The 27260-nt window shown below is 57.9% G+C and overlaps 2 protein-coding genes across 4 annotated transcripts; both read left to right on the top strand.

Moving 5' to 3' along the window:
• Positions 1–858: 858 nt before the first annotated feature.
• Positions 859–10152, top strand: RAMP2 (receptor activity modifying protein 2). 3 transcript variants are annotated; one of them, XR_006575393.1, is made up of 5 exons: positions 859–1157; positions 4751–4876; positions 6656–6758; positions 8529–8876; positions 8940–10152. XR_006575393.1 is itself a non-coding variant. In XM_044999963.1 (4 exons), exons 1-4 carry the CDS (start codon positions 1088–1090, stop codon positions 8782–8784), a joined length of 555 nt encoding a protein of 184 aa, XP_044855898.1. In that variant the 5' UTR covers positions 859–1087; the 3' UTR covers positions 8785–9999. The 3 variants fall into 3 exon arrangements, 2 of the variants coding, with proteins under 2 accessions (XP_044855898.1, XP_044855899.1); XM_044999963.1 differs by having other exon boundaries at positions 8529–9999; XM_044999964.1 differs by having other exon boundaries at positions 4754–4876; positions 8529–9998.
• A 2389-nt stretch (positions 10153–12541) lies between these two features.
• On the top strand, positions 12542–23067 carry VPS25 (vacuolar protein sorting 25 homolog). Its single transcript, XM_044999818.1, has 6 exons — positions 12542–12720; positions 15957–16102; positions 20466–20519; positions 20959–21047; positions 21724–21799; positions 22374–23067. Exons 1-6 carry the CDS (start codon positions 12599–12601, stop codon positions 22487–22489), a joined length of 603 nt encoding a protein of 200 aa, XP_044855753.1. The 5' UTR covers positions 12542–12598; the 3' UTR covers positions 22490–23067.
• Positions 23068–27260: the final 4193 nt, after the last annotated feature.

Here is a 27260-nt window from a genome sequence, read left to right as displayed (position 1 = left end):
GCCCAGCACTAATTGGCCAGTGACTCAAGGACATTTCCAATGAAAGCCCAACACACAGAGCGATAGGATCTTCCTAACCGCAAGCCTTTTGCCCTGTAATTTACACACAGTTATGGGAGTTCCACAGACTGACTTTTAAAGGGGAAACATTGGAATCAAACGCTGTCTCAGGCCACAAGTGACATGAGTTTGGTTGGTCTCAACCTGATCTCTGCAGGAGTGCATCACAGACCTACCGCACCGCCTGGTGTAATTCTGAAGTGTTCACTTCTGCTTGGGGGCGCCCAGGGCTGGGATAGCGGGGGGCTGCGGGCCAGGAGTGAGGGGCACTGGCAGAGCTGTGTGCGGAGGGCACCCAGGGCTGGGATAGCGGGGGGCTGTGGGTCGGGATTGAGGGGCACTGACAGAGCACATTTGTCTTCACTAAGCAGCTGTTAGCACCCCACCCCCACTTTGGAGGGTCCCGGTGGCGCTGTGAGGCCTCCTGGCACCCCGGGCAGATGCCCCAGTGCTGCCCCATCTCACCTCTTTCTGCGGGGCGGCGGGGGGACTGGCTCTTCCCCAGGCTGATGGGGCATGGGCAGGTGGTGTTTGGGCACATTAGCCAGGCCGTGCCCGCGGCCCCGCGAGTCCCACAGCTTGCTAATGGCAGTGCCCATCCTGGGCTAGTGCACGTTCTGAGTTCGCTCCTTGGAGCCAATGGATTTCACAACCCAGCCCAGACGGGATTAAAGGGAAATATACAAGTAAACAAACAGTGGGCCTCGGAAACGCTGCTGAGCGGTGGAGGGAGCGGAGCCTCTCCCACCGGCCCCAGCTGCGAGGGGTGACGCGGGGAGCCGCCCGCCCGGGGCTGGCGAAGGTTCGGTGCCCCCGAGGAGCCATGCCCAGCTGGCGGAGCCGGGCCCGGCAGGCGGACTGTTCTGACGGGCGTCCCACGGGGAGGTCTGGTTTAAGGCAGCACTGAGTAATCTCATTTTTCACACGTCTTCTGTAGTCACTACCAGCCCTGTCAGAGGAAAGGAGTTGCTTCCTGTTATTTCCGTTGAAATAGTTGTCCTGACCATTAGCAGGCAGGCTTTTCAGGATGGCACTTTGCAGACAGACCGGCTCTGGCAGGCTCTGCCCTGGGCTCCTGCTGCTGCTGCTGCTCTGGGGTAAGTGCTGCAGGCCGGCTGGGTTTGCTCCAGCTCCAGGAGTTTGGGGTGGGGAGTTTGCAGCTTTGGGCCACTTGACAAAGCAAGACTTGGCTCCAGCTTCTGCCAGCCAGACCCCTCTGGAGCCCCAGGGTGCTGGGTGTGTGCTGGGGGGGGCATAGCTAGCGCTAACCCAGCCCCCAAGGTCTAGCTCCCTAATGCACAAGAGGTCCCGGGGCAGGAACTGGCTCCTGGGCTCAGAATGACCCCTCCACCCTGGACTGTGTGAAAGGGGGGCTTGAAGGGAGGGGTCTGCAGCCCTCACCTCAGGGACCTGAGTGGCAGGGGCAATGCCTGTGCGGAGGATAAGGCCTTAGGGACCCCTCCCTCCCATGCTGGGAGCCCAGACTCCTGGGCTCCAGTCCCAGCTCTGGCCCTGGCTGCCTCTGCATCCTTGGGCAGGTCCCTGCCCTTTCGGTGCCTCCGTGTCCCTGTGGGTGTGATGGAGCTGGGGTCCAGGAGGGGCTGGGGGATTGGTAGCTGGGTTTTGGGCAGCGCTGTTAGACTGCATGTGACTGTGCCCCGGACCCTGCTCATGGAGGGGCAGGCGCGTGTCTGCAATGAGATGCAGCTTCCTGGGACTGGCTGGGACGCCCCTGGGTCCTGTCAGCGCTGCCACTGGCACCTGGCGAGCGGCGCGTCACCACCGGACGGTCCTCTTGGCTCAAGGCCTTTGGTTCTTCCCTGCTAATTAGTGGCACAAACATACACGGACCTTAACGAAGCTCAGTCTGGCAGAGAATCCCCAGTCAAAGCTGGAAAGGCCCCAGGATGGAGGAGCCAAAGGGGCTGCATGAAACGGCTGCCCATGGGCTGGCCTGAGAGGTGCTGGAGACAAGCCCGCGAGGGCCCTCGCTGGCCGCTGCCTCGCCCCGGGAGCCCAGAGCCGTCGCTGGGTTGGATTTGCTCCTACATGGACATGCTGATGGGAGCAAGAAGAGCCGGTCGCTGTGAGATCCTGCAAATGCAGGAACAGATGGAGAGACAGCAAGGGCCAGTTCCAGCCCCCCAGACCAGCCCCCAGCCCCCCTGAGCCCCGGACCAGCCCCATTGTCCCATGGATCAGCCCCAGCCCCACTGAGCCCCAGTCCAGCCCCCTGGACGAGCCCCACTGAGCCCCAGACCAGCCCCACTGAGCCCCAGACCAGCCCCCAGCCCCCCTGAGCCCCAGCCCAGCCCCCAGCCCCCCTGAGCCCCAGTCCAGCCCCCCGGACCAGCCCCACTGAGCCCGAGCCCAGCCCCACTGAGCCCCAGTCCAGCCCCCCTGAGCCCTGGACCAGCCCCATTGTCCCATGGATCAGCCCCAGCCCCACTGAGCCCCAGCCCAGCCCCACTGAGCCCCAGTCCAGCCCCCCGGACGAGCCCCACTGAGCCCCAGCCCAGCCCCACTGAGCCCCAGCCCAGCCCCCCAGGGCCCCGGTCCAGCCCCATTGTCCCATGGATCAGCCCCAGCCCCACTGAGCCCCAGCCCAGCCCCACTGAGCCCCAGCCCAGCCCCCCTGGGCCCCGGACCAGCCCCATTGTCCCATGGATCAGCCCCAGCCCCACTGAGCCCCAGTCCAGCCCCCCGGACCAGCCCCACTGAGCCCCAGACCAGCCCCCCTGAGCCCCGGACCAGCCCCCCTGAGCCCTGGACCAGCCCCATTGTCCCATGGATCAGCCCCCAGCCCCCCTGAGCTCCAGTCCAGCCCCCCGGACCAGCCCCACTGAGCCCCAGCCCAGCCCCACTGAGCCCCAGTCCAGCCCCCCTGAGCCCTGGACCAGCCCCATTGTCCCATGGATCAGCCCCAGCCCCCCTGAGCCCCAGACCAGCCCCCCTGAGTCCCAGACCAGCCCCCCTGAGTCCCAGACCAGCCCCCCTGAGCCCCGGACCAGCCCCATTGTCCCATGGACCAGCCCCCAGACCCACTGAGCCCCAATCCAGCCCCCTGGACCAGCCCCACTGAGCCCCAGCCCAGCCCCCCTGAACCCCAGCCCAGCCCCCAGTCCCACAGACCAGCCCCCAGCCCCACTGAGCCCCAGCCCAGACCCTTAGCTCTGCTGAGCCCCAGTCCAGCCCCCCGGACCAGCCCCGCTGAGCCCCGGACCAGCCCCCCTGAGCCCCAGTCCAGCCCCCCTGAGCCCCAGACCAGTCCCCAGTCCCACAGACCAGCCCCCAGCCCCACTGTCCCATGGACCAGCCCCCAGCCCCACTGAGCCCCAGACCAGCCCCCCACATCCCTGCCATGCCACAGACCAGAGCCCCTCCTCTTGCAGCCTGGGAACGCCTGGCCAGACTCTCATCCTGCCCTGGGGAGGAGCTGGGCTGACTCCACCTTCTCCTCGGGGGTCACCAGCTCCCAGCCTGGCCCCAGACGGTCCGGGAGTCATCAGCACTGGGTGCCACAGGCTTACAGAGCCCCTATTTACTGCCCTGACCAAGGACATGGACTCAGCCCCATAGTCCCTGTCCCAGTCGGGAAGGGGTGGGGGCAGGGGGAGCAGCTGGGAAATTGAGGGGGGCCCAAGGGGGAGCCGAGCAGGTCGGCCTACAGAGGGAAGTCTCCTGTTTGGGGCCCCAGGCCCTTAGCACCCTCAGTGGATGACACCCCCCCCCAACGTCGCAGGGACTCGGAGACCCCCAGCCACAGCCAGCCCCATGGAAGCCGCTACCAAAGTGGTCAATGGGGCCGTCTATGAATCGCCCAAGCTGGAACTGCAGGGGCAGTGAGCCAGGCTGCACCAGCCCCTGCCCCACTCCGCACCCCCGGACCAAGGGGGAGGCTTCTCCGCCCCACGGCATGGCAGCTGGTACCATGGGCAGCCTCCACGGAGAAGCCACGGACTGCACAGGCCACTGAGACCAGCTCCCCGCTGGCCCCAGAGGTCCCAGCCCCACTGCACTGATGGGGCAGTGTGTGGGGAGCTGGCAGCCAGGGCAGAGAGCAGAGGGAAGGGCCCCTGAGCCCTCTGGAGTGGGGTGGGGTGATCCCCGCCTGGGGAGCTGGGCTAAGCCAGGTGCAAAGAGGAGAGGCCCTGGTGGGAGGCGCCGCATGGGGCTGGAGCTTCTCCGCCCTGCCAGTGGCTCTAGCCCGCACCCCCTTCGCTTCCCCTTTCTGCTCCCACACCCACCCCTGCTGCGGCTGCCTGGCTGGGCTGTGGGCGTGTGGCGTGTGCTCAGGCCAGCGCACTGACAGGGCCTGGGGAGACTCACGCTGTTCCTTCTAGCCCTGTGGCCTTGCCTGGCTACTAGTGAGACACACCGAGCCAGGAAGCCCTGACAGGCCCTGGGGAGCGATGGAGCCGCCAGGGGTGGGAAGGGTTGGAGCCGGGGTGTGTCGGGCTCAGGCCAGCTTCCAGCCCACACAGACCACCCCCGCGCTGCCCCTTCTCTGGTGTCTCCTCTAGAATCGAACCTCCCCCCTTGCGCCCCGTCCTGATTCCTGATTAAAGGGACCCAGGGAATGGCCCAGGGACGTTGCTGCCCCCCGCGAGCCCCCCGTTTGGGGCAGGACACCTGGCCGGGCAGCAGCAGACCTGTGGGTTTTGTCTCACTGAGGTTCCCCCTCCTCCAGCAGCTCTCGGGAGCGAGCTCCGTCCCGCAGGCACCGCCACCCCCCCAGGAGCCAACGAGTCTCTGGCTGAGCTCCAGAACCAGATGGTGATTGAGCCTGAGAACCTGCTCCTCAGCCTGACTGCGGGTAAGTGCCAGGAGTGCCTGGCCACGGGCGGGGCAGTGAGGACGGAGCTCGCCGTCCTGCGACCAAGCCGGCACTCCAGGGATTCCTCCCCTGCCGCTGGCTAGCAAGTCTCCCTTTGTCAACAAACGGGCAGTGCAGCTGGGCCATCAGCCCGGGCATCTCCTGGCTCCGTCAGCGCAGGTGGGGGCTGGGCATCACTCACCCGTGTTGACTCTATGGCTTGTGTGGCCTGCCCCACCCCACGCCCTGCAGGCCTGAGAGCTCCCAGGGAGGAGACACTACAAGGGCGGGACCGGGGCCCTTCTGGGGAAATTGGTGCCTTGCACGTGGCACCTGGAGACAGTGGGGATGGGCACAGAAACATGCCCTGAGAATGCCGGGGTCCCTCCAGCCTCGCTGGCCCCCTCCCCAGGCCACTGCCTGGTGCCATCCAGCCAGTCCCTCAGGCTGGGGCTTTGCCACGGGGCAAGGTCCATACTGGACTGTCCTGCGTCGGGGCCCACCCTCAGCCCTGTTGATGGAGAGCCTCGAGCTGCCTGCAGTGACTCTGGAGCACGAGCACCAGCCTCGGGCCAGCCTGGTAGGAAGCAGAGCACCAGCGCCGGATTGGCTGAGCTCCATGCTTAGATCTCACCAGCCTGTTACCCAGCGTGAGCTCCTCCGGCACCATAACAGCCTTACCGGGGAGTCGCAGACAGGCCCTGGGGTACCCCTTGTCTGGCCACCCAGGGGGCACCTGCCTGTGTGAGAGATGGTCCCTTGCACCAAGAATCACAGCAATATTCAGGTCACTTACCACCTCATATCTCACACCAAAGACAACGCTTGTAGCCAAGCCGATAATAAACTACATGAAGTATTTCTTGTGACTAGGAAAAGGAAACGAGAGTTATTCACAAGGTTAAAGCAGGTAAACACACATGCACAAGCTTATGTTTCAAAAGGTAATAGAAGCTTTAGGACTAATCCAGGCTAAGCAGCTGGGGAAGCCCGTGCTTCTGCCTAGAAAATTTGCCCCCAGAGTCCAAGCAGCATGGAGATCCAGCTCCTCCTTGTTGGGGGGTTTATTCCCCTCTTCCCCCTGCTCTGAGCTGCAAACTCAGCTGATGAGAGGAATCCACTTGCACGACTCATCTCCGTGGGGGGTCAAGAGCAGAGCCACAAAGTCTTCTGTCCTCTTTAACATCCCACAATAGTGCGTATGGTGTTGCTGGACCTGCCCTCCCGGACAGAATGTAACACCCATGCTACAGATCAGCACTTGGCACTAGTGAAAGTCTCTTGCCTGGCTGGGGATTTACACAGTCAGAGAGGCTCTCCATATGGCCGCTCAGCTATTCCCTTATAGATGTACGTGAGATCAGTGCCGTGAGCCGCTCACAAGCTTCCAATAATCCCAAAACCCATTCTTATAGCTCTGCTGCCTGCTTGAACACACGAACACCCAGGGGAGCCAGCCTGAGCCCCGCTGTGTATTTGTCAGTGGTCAGTTGAGACATGGGGACCTTGGCATGAGCTGGCACCTGGCCTGCCAGCGTCCCAGAGGGGGCTCCTAGAGCCACCCCGCTGGGAGTTGGTGTGCGAGCAATGGGGAGGGGTAGCTGGGAAGGGAACGCCAGGCTTGGGCAGGGGGGAGCTGCTTGAATCAGTCAGAGACCAGCCTTGCCAGCTTTGTCCCAGTCGCTGCCTGTCCCAAGGGGTGGGCACTCTGCCCAGAGGGTAGCACTGGGCTCCCAGGCCCAAGACAGCTGCCAAGCGCTTTGGTTTTCTTCTTTCCAGATGAAAAGTACAATCTGAGAGCCTACATGTGCTGGGCCAATTTCAGTCTCTGGATGATGAACGTGACCAGGGTGCAGCTGTGTGAATGGAGAGTCATCAGCAGGTACCGCAGGGGCCGGGGGATTGGCCAGCCCTGGGCATGAAGCTGCACTGTGGCGTTTGCTTGTTGGTTCCCAGCAGAGCCCTTTCCACCATGCACCAGCCTGTGAGCTGCAGAGAGCCCCGAGCAGCCCAGCGGAGCCGCGGGGGGCAAAGCACCCAGGGCTCTCAGCCCCGGGAGGCTGGGAGCTCAGCAGAGGGCAGCTGCCTCTGGGTGATGCGATGTGGGGTGGCAGGGGTGTGCGTCCCACTGGCTGTACCTGGGCCCCACTGAGCCCGACTTCCATCTGGGGCTGGACAGAGCACGGGGATTGTTTTCTGCAGGGAACTTTGAATGAACGGGAAAGGCTTGTTTTGTTCCTCATTTCCAATGCACCGACTCTAACCGAGCAGAACTGTTAGTCTCCAGCCGTGTGGCCGCCGGGACGTGCCAAAGGGCATGAGGTGTTTGGCGGACAGGCCCGGCTGCTTTTAAAAGCCCGAAATCCCCAGCAGCCCCACCCGAGCAGCCCCAGGGTCCAAGGTGCTGGAGCCTCTTTCCCCAGGCTGGGGCAGGCCGCCCTGCCTCCTGCCTGGCACCTGCGACCCGCTGGCCGCTTGGACCTGTGAGTTCGCCGAGCACTCGGGTGTGTTCATGGACACTGATTTCCAGAGCCGTTTGGAGCACCTGCTCCACAGGGTGGGGGTGAGGAAGGGGGGTCGGGATAGGGATGGGGAGGGGTCGGGATGGAGAGGTTCAGGATGGGAGGGGGTGGGGAGGGGAGTTTGGGATGGGGACGAGGAAGAGGAGCGGGAGGGGGACTCCACCTGGCAGGCAAAGCTGAACCACAGGGTGGGTGTCCTTGTAGCTAGTTCCCAAGGCAGGCAGAGCTTCGTCTGCATCTGCCTCTCAACAAGCCCAGTCCCGGCGGAGCCCAGAGCTGTCAACTCCAGCCTGCTCCCCAGGGGCCTGCTGGCCCTCGGCCCGGCCTGCTGCTTTGCTCGGCACAGGTCTGGCGTCAGCATGGCCTGTGGCGAGCCGGGTGTGGCTGAAACATGCGGCACTTGCGTGTTCCCTGCCCCCTGCTTCTCTCCAGCCCCCCGCGCGCTCCCATGGCACAGCTTGAAGGCGTGTGCCTGGCTTTGTGCGTGCCCTGTGGCTTGTGGGCAGGGCTGGGCTGGGCTGTGGTTCTAGTGGGTAAGGAAACACACCGGGACTTGGGTCCTGGGTTAATTCCCGGCTCTGCTGCATGATCTTGGGCAAGCCAAGGCCCTTCCCGTGACTCAGTTTCCCCATCTGTACAAGGGGGCTACGGAGCCTGCCTCCTTTATGCAGCTCAGTGGGTGAGAGGAGCCAAACTCTAGTATTATTATGCACCCACCAGCCAGCCCCTGGCAGCACGACCCAACAGGCCAGTCAGGGAGTCTCACACATGACAACTGATGGGCTCAGTTCCCTGCTGCCTGCGCCTGGGTTCCCCATTTCCACCTGTGCAAAGCGGCTGAAAGAGCCGCCGGAGCATGCCTGGTGCCCGTGGCTGTGTGAGGTGCAGGGTAGCGGGGAGCTGGGAACAAGGCAGTTGTACACTGGGGGCAGGACTCCCTGCAGGGGGAGGCTCCTTTACACCGCTCTGGCAGGGCAAAGCAGCCAGCACTGGGGAAAGGGACCGTCCTGGCACGGCGAGCTGACCCGTCTCCTCAGCTGCGGTTCTTGCTGGTCCACAGCCAGTTTGTGGCACTGGATAAAGCCCCGGTCCCGTAGGAAACTCCCCAGCTTGTCCCCTCTCCCCCCCAGGCCATACAGCAACCTCCGCCACTGCCTGGAGACCTTCGCAGAAGAACAGAATTACAGCTACCCCAACAGCATCGCCGAGGAGTGCATTGTCCACAGCCACCGCACCTACTTCCTGAACTGCACCCAGGAGCACCCCACGTTCCTCGACCCACCGGAGGACGTGCTGCTGGCCCTCATCTTCGCCCCCATCTGCCTCATCCCTTTCCTGGTCACCCTGGTGGTGTGGAGGAGCAAGGACGGCAAGATGCAGTCCTGAGCGCCGCAGGGCTCCAGGCTGCCAGAGGCATCGCCAATGTGTTAGAGAACCAGACCTGGCTCAAACCTCTGACCCAACCTGACCTTGCCCCACGGGAGCCAGCCCCGGGCCTTCGCCTGCTGGCTGAGCTCCAGCGCTGGAGAGGCTGGAAGGCCCGGGTGCTCCACCCCTACCTCTGCAGCACTCGCTTCCGGCTGGGACTGGAACCACTGCTCTGCTCCCACCACTTCCAAGAGCCGGCAGGGGCTCCATCTCGCAGGCCTGACTGCCAGGCCCAACACTTTGGAGACACTTGGAGAACCAGCCCAGAGCGGCCCCCTCTGAGCCCCTGGAGCATCCTCCATCTCTGGCTGAACGCCCAGGGTTTGTACCCGCTCAAATGAGGTTACAGCGCTGGGCTTCCAATCCCAGGCCTCTGACACGGGCAGGAGGAGAGAGCCCCGTGGGCGACTCTGCTCTGGGTCTCACGCCGACGTAACCCCCTGCTGGGGTCCCACTCGCAGCTCACCACAGCTTAACAGGTGCAACCCCCTCCAGGAAAAGGGCTCTGCTGAGTCCTAGCAGCCCCAGCGCTCCTGTGTCGGTCCCTGAGCTGCACTGAGCAGCTGGCGGGGGAAGCCCGGGTGGACTGACTTACTGAGCGGCTCTAGTTCCATGCGAAGAGGGGTCTCGTCCTCCAGAGAACCCCCTCCCCTCACACAGCTGCTTTGCCTTCTAGGCCTCACCAGCAAGCAGAGGTTGCTGTGCAGGGCTGGCGTCGTGGCTGCATGAAGGGGGCCCCTCGCCAAGAAAGCCTTGTGTTTCAGGACAGGACGTCGTGCCAGGGCAGTGGGTTTCCCCTGCCCTGTTTATGGGGCTCTGACGCCTGGGGCAGGCTCCCTCGCCATGTGACACCAGAGGCTGCGTGCCTCTTTTACTGGCTTTTTCTGATCCCCTTTGAAAACAGGCTCCCTGGTTAACCAGCTGGAGATTAAAGACCTTCCCTTCCCGAGCCCCAGCGCGTCCTTTCACCATTCGGTTTCTTGCCTTGGCTCCTGCAGACACGTGGGAATTAGAGACAAACCCCTGCCCTTCCCCCCCACCAGCTGGGCAGTGCCCCCCTTGGTGCCCGGGGCCACAGTCCCACCGGGAGTTGGCTGCAACTTGATTCTGTCTCCCCTTCCATTTGTGGCACTAAGCAGGGACTCGGGGCCTGTCATAGGATCCTCCAGGGCCAGTCGGTGGCTTACAGGCCTCTTGTCCCATGGCACGTTGCTGGGTGACATGTAGGCCCCGTGATTCCCTCTCTTGGATAACAACACTGAGTCCAGCGACTTGCCCGGCGAGCTGCCAATGACCTCGTCGGGCAGGGGGCTCCCTGATTGCCTTGGCCTGGGTCCCTCAAACAAAGCAGCACCAGGGAAGCGCTGGGGAGCTGGGGCCCCTCCCATCAGGGCTGGAGCCAGGCAGACTCCGGGGTCAGGGTGGGGCCAGGTTCCCTTGGAGCAGTGCAGGGAGCAGGGCTAGGAGAAAATCGGTGCCAGCTGAGGCCTGCACAGGTTACTTGTGGGCAGGTCTGTGTTTGTGCATGACCCGGCCACGCCTGCGTCTGTGCACATCTCGTTTGCAAAGACAGGCAAGCCTATGGCAATCAGTGTGTGTGTGCGTGTGTGCGCGTGCGCGCGTGTGCATATGCGTGTGCACGTGTGTGTGTGCGTGTGCACGTGTGTGTGCGCACGCCTGGCGACTGCGAGCCTGCGTGTGTATCTGGGGAGGCCCAGCCTGTCGGGTGGCTCCACTGTAGCTGGCTCTCCAATCTGGGGAGCCAACCGGGCCTCTTCTCTCTTGCCAGCCCTGCTGCTCTCCCTGGCCTGGTTGCTGGGCAGCCTATGCCCTGAAAATGCTCCTGGTTTAAATGTCAGAGCCTCCTCCACGCTGAGCATGGGGCGTGTGGCTTAGCGGGCCCCTCCTGCCCGCCTGGGCTGCTGCCAGCTGGGTGGCACCCGGAGCCAAGGGGTAGGGGAGCCCCTGCGCAGCAGCGTTCGCTCTCGGATCCAGACGGGCCAGGTACTGGCTGCTCTGCCCTCCTCATCGAGCGCATGGACTGCCCCACCCAGAAGGAGCCTCGGGTCCGAGCTGCCCAAGTGGCCACTGCACTGAGGACAGGGGCAGGCTCCAGCTCCCAGGCAGCTGGTGGCAGCTGCAGCTTAGATGGAACATTTGGAGGTCACCGTTCGCCTCACCGCAGTGCCCCAGCTCAGCCGAGCCCAGCCCCGTCCCTCAGACAGTGCCATGCAGGGTCAGTCACCTCATCCCCCACCCGTCTGCCAATGCACCATGCTCCGGCTGGGAGGGCAGCGCTGCCCCCTAGTGACCAGTACACCCCAGTGCTACCAGCTGTCCCTGATGGGACACAGCAGCTCCCTGGATTCCTGCCCCTGCTGTACTCCCCACCCCAGGGGTGATCTGGAGGCCTGGTGGGGGCAGGAAGGGAGCCAGGTGGCAGGGAGAGGGCTAAGAGGTGCAGCTAGAGGCACCAGAGGCTATGGGGAAGAAGCAGGGTGACTCTGGAACCACCCAGGGGAATCCTAGGTCTGTGCAGCAGCCTTTGGGGCACCCAGTCAGGGATGAGGCCACGCTGGGATGGACATGCCCGGTGCAGGGAGCGTGGGGACTCGCCCCATTCCAAGCACCTGGAGGGGCCATCCCTCCCAATGAGAGCAGCAGGTGCCCCTCCCACAGGGCACCAGGGGACTCGGTGAGAGGGAATGAAGCAGCCGTGGCTTCATGGGAAGGAACGGCGAACAGGCAAGGGGCTCAAGGGCACCTGGATGGGTGTGGGCAGAACTGGCGGGACCAGTTTGAAAAGTGCCCACCCATGACACTGCCATTCCTCCTCCCCAGGATGGCAGCTGTGTCCTGTCCCATGGGATAGGGCAGTTAGACAGAGAGACAGTGACCACTCAATAGAGAACGGTCTGCCAGTGGCGGAGGAATGGAATTGCTGCGCAGTTGGGCACATATGCCCCAGCCCTGCCCCTGCAGACAGGCCTCTGGGATGGAGCTGCTGCAGCTGCATTTCCAACCCGGCCAGGACGAGAAGAAAAACTGAAACCTGATGAGAAACCCTCTTCCCAGGATATTCACAAGCTGGTTTCTAATCCCAAGATGCTCATTGGCTCATTGATATACCAGGCCAAACCCCACATGCCAGGATCCAGATGCCTCTCCCAAGTTATGAGACTGATGCTTGGCACAGTCACCCCACATGCACACAGCTAGGGGCCCCTCTCCTTGCCTGCATCTCTGGAGTACCCTGGCTGCTCTGAAGCCTAAGGCACATGTCCAAGTGCCCCCCAAGGCCAAGGTGCTTTATGGCCCTTCCAGGGCAGCTTTAGGTGCAGCTTTTAATGCTCTGCACAAACATTTGTGTATCCTCACGCTGCCCCGAGCAGTCAGTCCCGTCCGCGCTGTGCAGATGGGGAAACTGAGGCAGCAAGAGGCAATGTGATGGGCCCAAGATCACACAGCATGGCACGGACCCCTGACGTCCTGGCTACCAGGCTGGGGCCTTCACCACAGCTAAATACAGCTTTGTACAGACCGTCCCACCCACCTCCTGCAGCCATAGTTCATGCTCCCCTCTGCGCCCCCAGGCCCAGTGTCCCCCGCAGTGAGGGGTTTTCAAGGAACGCAACTGGGCTCTGGGGAGTTGCCCGCTGGGGTAGGGCCGCCCAGACAGACGGGGAGGCCTTCACTTCCCCCAAGCCCCACCCTGGGCGGAACGGACCCTGCCCGGAACCTTCCTTCGAGGCTGAGGGCAGGCCGGAAGCCGATGAAGCGGACCGGAAGTCAGTGCAGAGGACCGGAAGTCGCTGAGCGGTGGTTCCGTGTTCGCTGGGCGGCGGCGATGAGCTTTGAGTGGCCCTGGCAGTACCGCTTCCCCCCGTTCTTCACGTGAGTCCCCGGACAGGCCGCCGGATCGGGCCCCCGGGAGCCCCCCGCCCCTCGGAACCGCCCCCGGCCCCACAGGAGCCCCCTCCCCCCCGGGCCGACGGGGTCCCCCGAATCTCCCCCGCCGGCCCCGCTCCGGGCAGGCCCCTCCCACCCTTTGAGCCCCCCCGCCGCGCCCCCTTCCTCCTGTCACCCCAAGGCCGCCCGGTGCCGGGCCCCGCTCTCTGACCCCCGCGCCTACGCGCCCCTCCTGCGCCCCAACCCCTGCGCTTCCTGCACTGTGCCCCCCCCGGTATTCCCTTCCTGCGCCTCCCTCCTGCGCCTCCCTCCTGAGCCCCCAACCCCTGCACTGTGCCCCCCCCGGTATTCCCTTCCTGCGCCTCCCTCCTGCGCCTCCCTCCTGAGCCCCCAACCCCTGCACTGTGCCCCCCCCGGTATTCCCTTCCTGCGCCTCCCTCCTGCGCCCCAACCCCCTGCGCCTCCCTCCTGAGCCCCCACCCCCTGTACTGTGCCCCCCCCCCGGTATTCCCTTCCTGCACCCCCACCCCTGCACCTCCCTCCTGCGCCCCAACCCCTGCGCTTCCTGCACTGTGCCCCCCCCGGTATTCCCTTCCTGCGCCTCCCTCCTGCGCCCCAACCCCCTGCGCTTCCTGCACTGTGCCCCCCCCCCCTGTACGGTGCCCCCCCCCGGTATTCCCTTCCTGCGCCCCAACCCCTGCGCTTCCTGCACTGCGCCCCCCCCCCGGCATTCCCTTCCTGCGCCTCCCTCCTGCGCCCCCAACCCCTGCGCTTCCTGCACTGCGCCCCCCCCCCCGGCATTCCCTTCCTGCGCCTCCCTCCTGCGCCTCCCTACTGAGCCCCCAACCCCTGCACTGTGCCCCCCCCGGTATTCCCTTCCTGCGCCTCCCTCCTGCGCCCCAACCCCCTGCGCCTCCCTCCTGAGCCCCCAACCCCTGTACTGTGCCCCCCCCCCTGTATGCCCTTCCTGCGCCCCAACCCCTGCCCCCCCCGCCTGCGCCCCAACCCCTGCGCTTCCTGCACTGTGCCCCCCCCCCCGGTATTCCCTTCCTGCGCCTCCCTCCTGCGCCTCCTCCTGCGCCCCAACCCCCTGCGCTTCCTGCACTGCGCCCCCCCCCCCGGTATTCCCTTCCTGCGCCTCCCTCCTGCGCCTCCTCCTGCGCCCCAACCCCCTGCGCTTCCTGCACTGCGCCCCCCCCCGGTATTCCCTTCCTGCGCCTCCCTCCTGCGCCTCCTCCTGCGCCCCAACCCCGTGCGCTTCCTGCACTGCGCCCCCCCCCCGGTATTCCCTTCCTGCGCCTCCCTCCTGCGCCTCCTCCTGCGCCCCAACCCCCTGCGCCTCCCTCCTGCGCCCCAACCCCTGCGCTGTGCCCCCCCCCGGTATTCCCTTCCTGTGCCTCCTCCTGCTCCCCAACCCCTGCACTGCGCCCCCCCCCGGTATTCCCTTCCTGCGCCTCCCTCCTGCGCCCCAACCCCCTGCGCCTCCCTCCTGAGCCCCCAACCCCTGCACTGTGCCCCCCCCCGGTATTCCCTTCCTGCGCCCCAACCCCTGCATCTCCCTCCTGCGCCCCAACCCCTGCGCTTCCTGCACTGCGCCCCCTCCCCCCCGGTATTCCCTTCCTGCGCCGCCTCCTGCTCCCCAACCCCTGCACTGTGCCCCCCCCCGGATTCCCTTCCTGCGCCCCAACCCCTGCACCTCCCTCCTGCGCCCCAACCCCTGCGCTTCCTGCACTGCGCCCCCTCCCCCCCGGCATTCCCTTCCTGCGCCTCCTCCTGCTCCCCAACCCCTGCACTGTGCCCCCCCCGGCATTCCCTTCCTGCGCCTCCCTCCTGCGCCCCAACCCCCTGCGCCTCCCTCCTGAGCCCCAACCCCTGTACTGTGCCCCCCGCCGGTATTCCCTTCCTGCGCCCCAACCCCTGCACCTCCCTCCTGCGCCCCAACCCCTGCGCTTCCTGCACTGTGCCCCCCCCGGTATTCCCTTCCTGCGCCTCCCTCCTGCGCCCCAACACCTGCACTGTGCCCCCCCCGGTATTCCCTTCCTGCGCCTCCCTCCTGCGCCCCAACACCTGCATTCCTCTCCTGTACCCACGTGGGGAGACTGACCCACCTGGATGCACAAAGCAGCTGGCATTGCCGCTCCTCTGCCCCATGCACCCCCTGGGCTGCATAAGGAGAGGGTAGGAGAGCGGCAGCAGCTGCTGATGTCTCAGCACAGCCCAGGTGGGGAAGTGACCTGAATGCAGGGAGCCCTGGTGTGTGTGTGTTGGGGGGAGAGAGAGTGTGTGTGTGAGACAGTGTGTATTGTGTTGAGGGGAATGTGTGTGTGCCTGAGTGTATGAGTGCGCTGTCTCTTTAAGAAAGCACTCAGGGTCAGGAACCTGAAGGCTTGTGTTCAGACACAAGCAGCCTCAGGACCCATATAGGCAGCAGCACACACAGATTCCCCCTGTCCTGTCACCCGAGCTCAGTGGAAATCAGGTGCATGGGTGAGGGGGACACCCCGACATCAGCATCCACCCCAGCAGACAGGACGCTGCTCCCCGTCTGGAGTGGGGAGGAAGCGGGGGACAAGAACATCAGCGGCTGCACATGTGGGTCGGGGGGGAGCCCCGGCTCCGGAGGAGTCACCTGATCACCTGGCTTGGACGGCTGGTTGTCCGACTGCCCCCTGCAGCTCCGGTCTCTGCCCCCTGCCCTGCCCTCTCTCCAGCGCGGCTGCTCGCCTGCCTGCCACCTCCATCGGCCCAGCTGGCCCTCAGCAGGTCAGGTGGGAATCCAAACCCTGTGCATGGTACCCTCTTTGCACCTGGGCAGAGGGTTGGACGGCCCACCCCAAAGCTGGACCCTTGCAGGGGACCCACTCGATCTGTGCCTCGGGGGACTGAGTTCTGGCCAGTGAAGCAGATGGTGAACTGGCCACAAACTGGTTAATGTCCTGCGAAGAGTCCCAGTACATCTTGGATTATTGAGCATACCAGCCAAGTGGCATCTGGAGTGGGGGCAGGTGTCAGGAGCACTGCTGGAGGCTTGCCTCTGGATTCATCTGTTGATGTAGCTGCTGTTTGTTGAAGCTTCAGGTTCCATCGACATTATGGCGAGGTTTGCATGGAGGAGTGGCTTGTCTGACTGCGTTTGTCACCCCCTTAAACCTCTTTAAGCCCAGATCCTGATGTTCCTGCAACCGGATGTTGATCAGAAGCACCTCTATGTTTGTTTCTAGGTTGCAGCCCAATGTGGACACCCGGCAGAAGCAGATGACAGCCTGGTGCTCCTTGGTGTTGTCTTACTGTCGAATCAACAAGCAATACACGATGACGGTCATGGAGGCCCAAGAAAGCCCACTTTTCAACAACAGGAAGCTGCAGCGTATCCTTTGCTCCCATGCTGTTTCAATGCCCAGGTTGCTGTGGTGGCTTTAATCTAAACTAGGACTGTCAATGAATTGCAGTTAACTCACGCGATTAACTAAAAAAAATTAATTGCGATTAAAAAAATTTAATTACGATTAATTGCAGTTTTAAGCACACGGTTAAATAATAAATACCAATTGAAATATATTAAATATTTTGGATGTTTTTCTACATTTTCATATATATTGTATTCTGTGTTGTAATTGAAATCCAAGTATATATAATTTTTTATTACAAATATTTGCACTGTAAAAATGATAAACAGAAGAAATAGTATTTTTCAATTCACCTCATACAAGTACTGTAGTGCAGTCTCTTTAATGTGAAAGTGTAACTTACAAATGTAGATTTTTTTTTGGTTACATAACTGCACTCAAAACCAAAACAATGTAAAACTTTAGAGCCTACAAGTCCACTCAGTCCTGCTTCTTGTTCAGCCAATCGCTAAGACAAACAAGTCTGTTTACTAACAGGAGATAATGCTGCCCTCTTCTTATTTACAATGTCACCAGAAAGTGAGAACAGGTATTCGCATGGCACTTTTGTAGCTGGCATTGCCAGGTATTTACGTGGCAGATATGCTAAACATTTGTATGCCCCTTCATGCGTCAGCCGCCATTCCAGAGGACATGCTTCCATGCTGATGATGCTCGTTAAAAAAATATTGCATTAATTCAATTTGTGACTGAACTCCTTGGAGAGAATTGTATGTCCCTTGCTCTGTTTTATCTGCATTCTGCCTATATTTCATGTTATAGCAGTCTCAGATGATGACCCAGCACATGTTGTTCATTTTAAGAACACTTTCGCTGCAGATTTCACAAAACACAAAGAAGGTACCGATGTGAGATTTCTAAGGCTAGATACAGCACTCGACCCAAGGTTTAAGAATCTGAAGTGCCTTCCAAAATCTGAGAGGGACAAGGTGTGGAGCATGCTTTCAGAAGTTTTAAAAGAGCAACACTCTGATGCGGAAACTACAGAACCCGAACAACCAAAAAAGAAAATCAACCTTCTACTGGTGGCATCTGACTCAGATAATGGAAATGAGCATGCATCAGTCCACACTGCTTTGGATTGTTATTGAGCAGAACCTGTCATCAGCATGGACACATGTCCCCTGGAATGGTGGTTGAAGCATGAAGGGACATATGAATCTTTAGTGTGTCTGGCACATAAATATTTTGCAACGCCAGCTACAATGGTGCCACGAGACTGCCTGTTCTCACTTTCAGGTGACATTGTAAACAAGAAGTGGGCAGCATTATCTCCTACAAATGTAAACAAAGTTGATTGAGTGTTTGCCTGAACAAGAAGTAGGACTGAGTGGACTTGCAGGCTCTAAAATTTTACACTTTTATTTTTGAATGCAGTTGTTTTTTGTACATAATTCTAATTTGTAAGTTGCACTTTCATGATAAAGAAATTGCACTACAGTACTTGTATTAGGTGAATTAAAAAATACTATTTCTTTTGTTTTTACAGTGCAAATACTTATAATCAAAATACAAAAGAATAAAGCGAGCACTGTACACTTTGTATTCTGTGTTGTAATTGAAATCAATGTATTTGAAAACAGAAAACATCCAAAAATATTTAAATAAATGATATTCTATTACTGTTTAACAGTGCGATTAATCGCGATTAATTTTTTTAATCACTTGACAGCCCTAATCCAAAGCAATAATTTGAGGTGTATTTTACTGTCTCTGTAAAGCGTGTTAGGTTAAAAAGCAATCGGTAACCACTGGAGGGGAATCCTGGAGGACAGTTTGGGTTGGGACCAGGGTGTGCTGAGTGGCACAGTTCACTACAGTAGTAGATGGCTGCTGTGTCTAGGACTCCATGAATGCAGCGCAGGGACTCTCAGTTACTTCTGGCAGTTACAGAGCAGAACTGTTTGCAAGATGCACATTCTTTCAGATCAACAGCTCTGCTCCTTGGCCCCGGACCAGCAGGCTCATTCCTGTTGTTAGCACTGCAGCGTTAGGCAGTAAATAACATTGTATCAGGGGCAGGGTGTTCTGCACTGTAATCCTCCTTTGAGGAGTTGTGTCTCTGTGCTGCTGTCTGCATGGACATTAAACTTCACAAGGACTCCATGTAAAAAGAGGGTTTTTTCTAAGTGTCATTGGCCAAAATTCCCCCTTCCAGGACCAGCTTTAGGGAAAATGGTGCCCTGGGTGAATTTGAATTTTGGAGCTCCTGGCGCCCATGGGCGCCCCCCGTCACCATTGCTCTGGCCCCCCTGGGTGCCCTATTACTCCTGGGCTCTCACCTCCGGGCCCCGTAGCCTCTCCCCAGTGCTAAATTTGTTTTGAAAGAGGTAAGGGCTAGCTGAGTGGCCAGAGAGCAGCAGCTGCTGGCTGGGCGCCCAGCCCCGAAGGCAACGCCACTGTCAGCAGTAAGGCAGAAGTAAAGCTGACAGGGTGTGTTGCCACCCTTACTTCTGCACTGCTGCTGTGGCTCATGGCGCCTAGCACTCAGCCTGTGGCTCAAGGGGGGCTTCACGCTATCACATAGGGGCTGCATCTTGCTGGAGCCCACAGCCATCCTGCAGCCTTCTGGCCACTCCTGGCTCACCAACAGATTTTGGTGGGAGGGGCAACTTTAACCATGATTCCAGGGCCTACTTAGGCACCTTACAACTCTAGGGTGTTTTTTTTCCAGATAATAACAGTGCTTCTGTCAGCTAATTTCTATCTAATTCCTATATAAAAAATATACAAACACCAATTAAAGCCATATTTTAAGTTTAGAACAATCAGGAGATAATACAGCAAGATATTCCCAATCCCTAACCTAGAGATGTCAGTTCTGGAGCTTTAACACAGATCTCAGAAACACAAGTTTGATACTTTGTACACTGTCTTTAGTAGAGAGAAATAAAAAATACATAAAATTTGCTTACTTTCTCTACCAGACAAACTCTGCGTTACTGCCATTATCTACTCTGTTTTAGTCAATTGTTTTTCACTCCACTAAAAACATATTTACTTAATTTTAACAAATGTGATTGCGGGTTTTTTTCTATTTTATCAAGAACGGGAATTTATTTTTCTAATTATTTTGGCATTTATATTTACCGATCACAATCACGTATGTGACTTATGAATATCTGACTCCATCATGACTTATTAGTATCCGACTTGGAACCACATTTATTTTTGTACAAATTTTAAGTTATTTTACAGATAAAACTAAAACTACAATTTGAAAATGTGACTTTCAGCTGCATAGTGTCTGAAGTTATGTGTTTTGCTAATTTTTTTTTAAACTGGCACTGCTAAGGTGAGTAAAACCAAAATCTACATTATTTGATTGTACCACTGTAAATAATGAATGACAAAGCACAATATGCTAATAAAAGAAATAATAATTACTCCAGCCAGGACAGATTAGGCATTTTAGAACTCACTACTCAAATAATTAAATTTAAGCATAAGAAAAAGAAAATTACAAAATGCACAGACCAGTAAAAAAATTAAAATAACAGCACAGTAATCTTTAATGAACTTTGAAAGAATAAAATGACAGAGAATATATTTGCATTGGGCATTTTGACGGGAAGTACCAAGAAGTAACAACAATAATAATAGAAGAGTGTGTGTGAGAGTGTGTGTCAGCGCGCTGTCTCTTTAAGCAGAGCACTCACCACCAACCTGAACGCTTGTTCAGACAGCAGAGGCTGAAGATGGCAGTGGAGCAGGAAAGGGGAGGAGGCGCTCCCCTGTTCCAGAGCAGTTACAGAGCTGGTCCAGCTGCCCCCCTGCAGCTCAGGTTGTCAGTCTGCCCTTTCTAGATGCTGCCACTCACCTGCCTGCCTGCCTCCATAAACCCAGCTGGCTCTCAGCAGGTCGGGTGAGAGATACCACGCAGTGACCCTCTGTGCTCTGCAGGGTGCCCTGCTGAGCACGACGCCCTGGGTGATGTCCTCCTTTGCGCACCCCTAAGGCTGGTCCTGCTCCCTTCCGCAACTTTCATCCAGCCTGCTCTGTATTTGTCATGTGCTGCCATCCACCCCAGAGGTGGCTGCATTTTGATAGGAATGTGGTTTTTGACTTGTATGTGGTTTGTGAGGCTCAATGGAATCCTCAGTGATGAAAGGTGCCATGGAAATCTTACATGGATTTATTATTTTCGAGCTTTGCTTATTTCCGTTATTTAGAATTGTGTCAGGGCATGCTTTGCTTTCGCTTCCTTCCCCCAACCAATTTCTGCTGTGAACAGTGTTAGAGATGGTCACACATCCGATGTCATCCTCTGAGCTTTGCCTGTGCTGCTAAATTGCACTGAATGTTTCCTTAACCCAGAACCAGGGAAACTCCCCATGGAATCCATACAAGTTGTGTTAGAAGAACTCAGGAAAAAAGGTGGGTGAAAATCTCTGCCGAATTGTCTGTGACTGTTCATGTTGCCTGTGCTGGGTGCATCAACAAGACCTGTGTCTAATTTCCCTCCTAGTGCTGAGAGTCTGGCTGTGCGACTGTCCCAAAACAGGCTGGGCACGGACTATACCATTCCTATTGGAATCTCCCTGAGTTCCGGTTGTTTTTCAGTGTTGTCTCTGTTTTCAGAGTTCCTTGTCCCTTTCCTTATGCAGCATTGCAATCTGCTGCACTGGGAGAGGGAGAGTCGGGCCCAGAGGCAGGAGAGATTTTTGATTTGAATGTGGGGGTGGGTAGGAAGCAGATTTGAGTGACAGGATGGGGTAGAGATGGAGCTGCATACATACATAGCGTCCACCTGTAATGAGGTGTCATTCTTGATTTGGGGCCCTTTGGTAAATACACCATTTCCATTGCGTTTCAGGGAACCTAGAATGGTTAGACAAGAACAAATCCAGTTTCCTGATCATGTGGCGGAGACCAGAAGAATGGGGAAAGCTCATCTATCAGTGGGTGAGGCCACAGAAGCTTTGATACTTTACAGACCATGGCCCCATTTCTGTGGGGGGGGGGGGGCGGGGGGCAGCTCTTTGGTTCAGACCCCTTTGCGGCGAGTCTGAAATAATTGCTGATTTGACATCTCACCCGCAACCAGCCCCTTCTAACTGCCAGTCCCTCAGGTGGATGGACGCTGCCAAATGGCCTGGCTTGTGATTTGTGAAAAATGCAACTGTCAAATGTTGGTGCCCTGATTCCCCACTGCCTTTACCTTTGCGGGTCCCATTTCCCTCTGCTGCAGGGAGGTGCAGGGCTCTCGCCGTGGTGCACATCTTACATTGTGTAAAAAGCTGTGATTTGCAAGTGAATACATGGTTCACACCCATCTCCCTGTGAGTGTGGTTGAGAGTTCAGAGTGAGCACAGAGATGCTGCTGCATTCCCCTCCATGACACAAGTTCTCATTGTAAAGAGTTGGAGAGAAGGAATAAAGGATGGTGGGACAGCAATAGGGGTTGGACTACTTTCTCCACAGTCAAATCTCCTTGTCTGAGGAGTTAGTTTGTTTGCCAGTAAATACTGACTGGGTTCCACTCCATTGAAATGAAGATCCAGCAGAGATCAGTGCTGGGAATCTTAATTGTTTGTAAGACACATAAGTGAAATTCTCTACATTGCTCTTGTTTTTCCAGGTGTCTAAGAACGGCCTGACCAACTCTGTATTCACACTCTACGAGCTGTCCAATGGAGATGAAACAGAGAATGAAGGTAACATCACATCTTGTGTGTTCTGGGGCTGCTTTCCAGAGCGCAACAGAATTGTAAGAACAAATAATTTGTACTGCCAGGTGACAATTTTAATGGTGATTACAATTGCTTGTAGTTGCTGCATGCTATCTCTGTATTTTGGGGCTCACATTGATCACCACTGAGAAGCGGGGCTGTAAGCTTTCTTCGCTACCCACCCTGAGATCTCCGTATCATTAGTGTGTTATCCCTGCCTGTCACTGAGCCTCTCTCCCTTCACCATACCAAAGCTCTATCCTCTTGTTCTTCTGGCTCCAGGGGGCTGAGTTTTCTTCCTTGTGAGATCTGCCTGGCTCCCTTGCAGAAAGCTGCATTATCTGTTCCTTCTCTGTTTAACAGCACCCAGCTTATCTCTTTCTGACGCGGTGGCTTGGATGAATTGTGGTCTTTGTTACGCTCTTGGGCTCTGTGAAAGGTGCTCCGTAAGGCACCTCCTAGTTTGCCATCATTAGTCGCAGACTGCTGTGCGTTGTGTTGGTTTTGAGGTGTGATTCTTGTGGTTTCTATTGACTGAGGGTGTTTCATCCTTCCCTAGAGTTCCATGGCTTGGAAGAGTCCATGTTGCTTCGTGCCCTGCAAGCCTTACAACAAGAGCACAGGGCTGAAATTATCACACTCGACGACGGCCGAGGCGTCAAGTTCTTTCAATAGGCACCTCCTCCCTTCCCATCTCCTCTGACTGCTAAAGTATTTCTAGCTTGAAAGGCTCAGTCTTCAGGTGTGGAATCGAGCAGTGACTGGAAGCAGCTGCGTACTCTGGCTTTCTCGGGGCAAGGAGAAGCTGTGAAGCCTTCCGAAGACATGACTTTTTCTTAGAAATCTTCAGAGATCTTCTGTCTTTCTCTACTCCCTGTTGATTCTGTTTATCTGAGGGGTTAAAGCTGCTCTAGGTAGATTCAAGGGGAACTGCTCCAGCTATTGACCCTAGTTCCCAAGAAAGGAGCTGAAGAGCAGGCACTGGCAAGCCAATCACGTGGCTCTTCAGCTGGAGGCTGGTTAGTTGAGTTTGGCTTTCAAAGGGCAGATCTCTCGCCCCGTTCCAGTCACAGAGTCAGGCTCTGCAGAGTGCGACGAGCAGAACCACCGAACTGGTGACAGCTTTTGAGTTATAAAATATGTCAGCAGAAGAACGAGAAGCGTCACTGTGAAGCAGACGGAACCGGGTGTGGTGGGGGTGGGTGCCTGGGAATTCATTTGGCATAATTAAAAGAAGGTGTATTTATAGAGCAGCACTGGGTGGTTTTTTTGCTTCATCGGTAATGAAACTGAGGGTTGCTTTTCTGTCAGATTAGTGGCCTTACATTGTAATTCTGCGTTGAAAAGGCTGTGAAGATGGCAGCCTACCGGGGAGAGGGGAAGGATTCCCAGCGAGTCTCTCTTGCTGATTCCAAATCAAGTGGTTTGTCTTTGTAAGTGAAAAGATGTCTTTTCTAACGGCCAGCCCCACAGACAGTCTGGGCTCTTTCCAGCCCGTGTCCCAGGGTGTGCAGCGTCACCAGGGCACTGCTGCCTGTGGCTAGAGAGATTTAGCAGGTGTGACAGGGCTGCTCTGTAGCAGTGATGGGTAGTGGGAGGGGACAGTTTGGTGTTCAGACCCTCTGCCCAGGTGACGATGGGTGAAACAGCAAGAGCTCAGCTCGATTCTGCTGGACAAGTCTTAGCTGTGTTTTCTGGGGCAGCACGGGACAGTTTGCCCTTCCCTGCCCTTGTCTAAGCGGCATTAGGTTCAGCTGCAGCCTTTGCTGACACCCCTTGTCAACAGCAGGTAATTTTCAGAGCTGACAGGGTGCTGGAGCCCGGCCTGAGTTTGTGGGGCTGGTGGAGAGAAAACCCTTCGGCCTTGGAATGGGACCTCATGTGACTTGGAGTCAGTGATACACGTGCCCTCGGCTCACATGCTGTCCTTCCCACAGGTGTGTCTGTGTCGACCTGCACTTGGGGGCTTTGGTGTGACACCTCAGCTCTCGGGCCGTCTCTTACTGCTGCCCTGAGTGCTGCTTTGCTGGTAGGAGGCCTGCAACCTAGGCTCAGAGGGAATAGCTCTGGCCTCATTCCTCTGCACCAAGCCAGGCGGTTTACACAGGGCTAATGCAGTGTCCAGTCCTGTCTGGAGCTGATCATCTCTCCGCAAGGACTTTACTGGGCTGCGAATAAACAGCAGGATAGCACAGTGCCCTTGCATCCCCCTCCCCCAGCAGCCAGGACGTCTTGTTTCTTGGACAGTTAAAGCCTTAAACAATTGGTTTTATGAGCCGTAACCTTAACCCTTTGCTTCCCAGTGCTGCCTCGTTGTTCCTCTCTCCTGTGGGGGATTTTGACGGCTGTTTTGACAAAGTGGGTTGTGACTCCTTATTTAAGGTGCTGATGTGTGGGCATGGTGCTCTCATGTGACTTGCCACCCACCCCATCACATCTCCCCTGAAACTCACAGAGAGGCAGCTGAGACTAGGAAACATCTTGGTCTGTTTCCCTAAGGTGCTCACAGTTTCCATCTCCCTGCAGCTGACGCAAGTACTGAACAAAAATAGTCACCCTTCAGCCGGAGCCTGGTAATGAGTGGGTAAGGAAAACAGACCCGAGCCCACAGCCGAGCGTCACTGTGCTGGGGGCCGGCGCCCTGTGTTGGTGTCTCTGGCTCCGTCTGGACAGAGCAGCAGTGGGTGGTTGTGCTCCCGAGCTTCAGTTGAACAAGTCTGGTTTGTTTTGCCCAGCAGAGGGAGCCGGTGCACTCCCTGCAGAGCCCGCATCCATCAGCCAGTGCCTCCAGCCCCGCACGGCCCTAGGACGGTGCCCGCTGCTCACTAGTCTTTGGCTTCCGGCCCTCCCCCAGACTGTCCCCAGACCAGATGGGTGCTAGTGAAGATCTCTGCTTCAGGGTCGGCTTTGGTTGCTCCCTGTTCTCCCCGCACATCCAGGCTCCTGCCAGTCTCTGCTGTTGGCCCTCTGTCCTCACAGCTCCCGCTGTAGCTCCTGTACCCTTCCCCTCTCCAGCCCCTGTGCCCTCCTCTCTCCGCTCCCTTCCACACGGCAGCAAAGGTTCTCTTCCTTGGTGGCTCTGTGCCCGGACAGCCCCGGCTTCCCCACATGCCTGTAGTGGGGATGGTACCAGCAGGGTTACAAACCTTCTTGTCTGTGACCCTGAGCCATGAGGCTTTAACAAACAGGCCCAGGGTGTTTGTGTGTCTGTCTTGTTCACGTGGCTCAGACCTGCTCCGGGCTTTGCATTCCTGCTAGAGCTGCCTTCCCTGTATGTACCCTTGCTCTCCAAGGCTGAGTGTGTTCTTAATTAAACAAGCTGCTGCCTCAGGAAAGAGCTGATGTGGCTTTAGATAACCCGGTAGCCAGCCCGCTGGATAACCCGGTAGCCAGCCCGCTGGATAACCCGGTAGCCAGCCCGCTGGATTCCCTCTTGACCAGAGGGCTGACACCCCTTTCCCGCCCGGTTCCAGTCTCCCAGCTAGCTAGTTGCTCTTCCCCTCCCAGGATGACAGAGTAAGCAGGCTGCCTCACAGCCTCGGAGGAGGGGGAGTGTCCCCTCCATCACATCCAGTCAGATCTAACCTGGATGGCGAGTTCCTTGGGGGCAGGGACTGTCTGTATTCTCTGACCAAGGCCCTGCCCAGCAGGAGGCTGTATGGAAATGTCTGGCCTGAGGGTCTGACCAGCTGCCCGTCCTGTGGAGGAAGGACTAGACTGTCTGAAGGGGCCTTATAGAGCAGCACTGTGCACGGTGAAGTCTTGTGACTAAAACTGCTGCGGTCAGCTGGTGTCGCCATGTCCCCCGGAGCCCAAAGAACCTTGCTGGCCACCGCCTGCCCTCACAGGATCCCAACGGAGCGGCTGCTAGCCGTGGCAATACAAACAGAGCCGGCGGCGGGAGGGATAATAACCAGACTTTTTATTGTCGTCTGACATTGATTGTTTGGCATCCTTATCTGTGTAGCGGCTTGACTTGGCAGTGACATGAGAAGCAGCCTGGCTTGCGTGGGTTGGAGTTGCTTGCGCTAGAGTCGTTTTGGGTTGGGAGCCCCCAGGTGCTGCGTGGAGCTGGAGGAGATCTCGTGCAGGTGCCAGGAGGGAAATAGCTGTGATTGCTGTGCTGTTAGCTAGGTGAGAACTGGGTCTCCAGAGTGATGGAGCCACTCAGCCAAGCCAGGGGTGAGATTAGGTGTTTGGCTTCCCCAGCTGCCTGTTTTCTCCTCCTGCTGTGCTGTGTCTGACACCTAGACTGCAAGCTGTACTGTACCCGCCAGCTGGATTGCCGTGGGTTGTTCTCTGGCCTGGGTTACACAGGAGGTGATGCTAGATGGTCCCCTCTAGCCTTAACATCTATGGAAAACATCATTATCGTTATTTCCAGATAAGGCCTGGAGAGCAGAGACTAGCCCATGGTCACGCGGGAGGGAACAGAACCCAGGCGGTCCTGACATGCCGGGCCGGCTGTAACCACAAGACTCCACTCCCTTCCCTTTATATTTCTTCACAGCTGAGGAAGAACTCCAATGGTCTTCTGTATGTAAAGCAAACGAATTGGTACACATGGAAAGTACAATCTCCGCCCCCGAGCTCGGAGGAAGGAGAACTGCAGTGTGTGTGCTGCAGGCCAGGGTTGGGAATGAAGCCCGAGTGGGGGAGGGGGAAGAGCAAAGCTGGAAGAATCACAGCGCCTTCACGTTGGGCTTGGCCACAGAAGTGTCAGAAAGTTGCCCAAAGGGGCTTCTGCTTCCTTGGGCTAGAAAAGCGAACCAGGAGCAGGCAGTTCCGACAGCCCTGCCTACACTCAGTAGTGGTTGAAACAAGATGGCGAGGCTACCTCTCCGGTGGTCCCTGGCAGGAGGGTACTCTGCCTGTACAGGGATTCAGCTGCTGACGCTCAGGCAGGGAGCCAGCAAAGCCCAGCTGTGCAGAGCCTGCCGGGTGGCGTGGCTGTGGGGGATGGCTGCCAGGGAGAAGCAGCAGTAGGATCAGGTTTCACCCATTCTCACTGTAATGACACAAGAGTCTGGGCTCCCACTGTGCAGCAGCCACAGGGGGTGGGGGATGGGGGCCCCACACTGAGACTCAGCAGTGTGGCGCCTGTTTGGACCCTCCCTGTTCACACTGTGGGGCACTGCTCCTTCGCTGAGCCCTGGCTGGCACTTCGGATGCTCCCAGGGCGGTGGCTTGTCAGCTTCCAGTGGAGGCTCTGCTGCTGCCCCAGGGGCTGGGGTTAGGCAGGTCTCTGGGCTGATCAGGTGCCCTGCAGCTCTGAGATCACAGCTGCAGCTGGTCACACTGATTACAGGCTAACTGGCCTGGGGAAGGTGGAGGGTAAGGGGCCCTGGACTGAGATAAGGGCACTATCAGGCCATGCACACCCAGCTCAGACCTGCTCCTGGGAAGGAAAGACGCTTGGGGCTTTTTTAAAAATGCCATTGGCTAT

Source organism: Mauremys mutica, chromosome 25 (assembly GCF_020497125.1).
Source record: "Mauremys mutica isolate MM-2020 ecotype Southern chromosome 25, ASM2049712v1, whole genome shotgun sequence".
NCBI classification, from domain to species: Eukaryota; Metazoa; Chordata; order Testudines; family Geoemydidae; genus Mauremys; species Mauremys mutica.
The sequence above is the reverse complement of the archived record's forward strand: the minus strand, read 5'-3'. Positions and strand labels throughout refer to the sequence as shown.

Bases quoted from the DNA above. Each gene is read 5' to 3' on its own strand.
- VPS25 (XM_044999818.1), top strand. From the start codon at position 12,599: ATGAAGCGGACCGGAAGTCAGTGCAGAGGACCGGAAGTCGCTGAGCGG. The intron at 12,721-15,956 runs GTGAGTCCCCGG...GTTTGTTTCTAG, and splicing joins CGCTTCCCCCCGTTCTTCAC to GTTGCAGCCCAATGTGGACA. The intron at 21,800-22,373 runs GTAACATCACAT...ATCCTTCCCTAG, and splicing joins AGATGAAACAGAGAATGAAG to AGTTCCATGGCTTGGAAGAG.
- RAMP2 (XM_044999963.1), top strand. From the start codon at position 1,088: ATGGCACTTTGCAGACAGACCGGCTCTGGCAGGCTCTGCCCTGGGCTC. The intron at 4,877-6,655 runs GTAAGTGCCAGG...TCTTCTTTCCAG, and splicing joins GCTCCTCAGCCTGACTGCGG to ATGAAAAGTACAATCTGAGA. The intron at 6,759-8,528 runs GTACCGCAGGGG...TCTCCCCCCCAG, and splicing joins GAATGGAGAGTCATCAGCAG to GCCATACAGCAACCTCCGCC.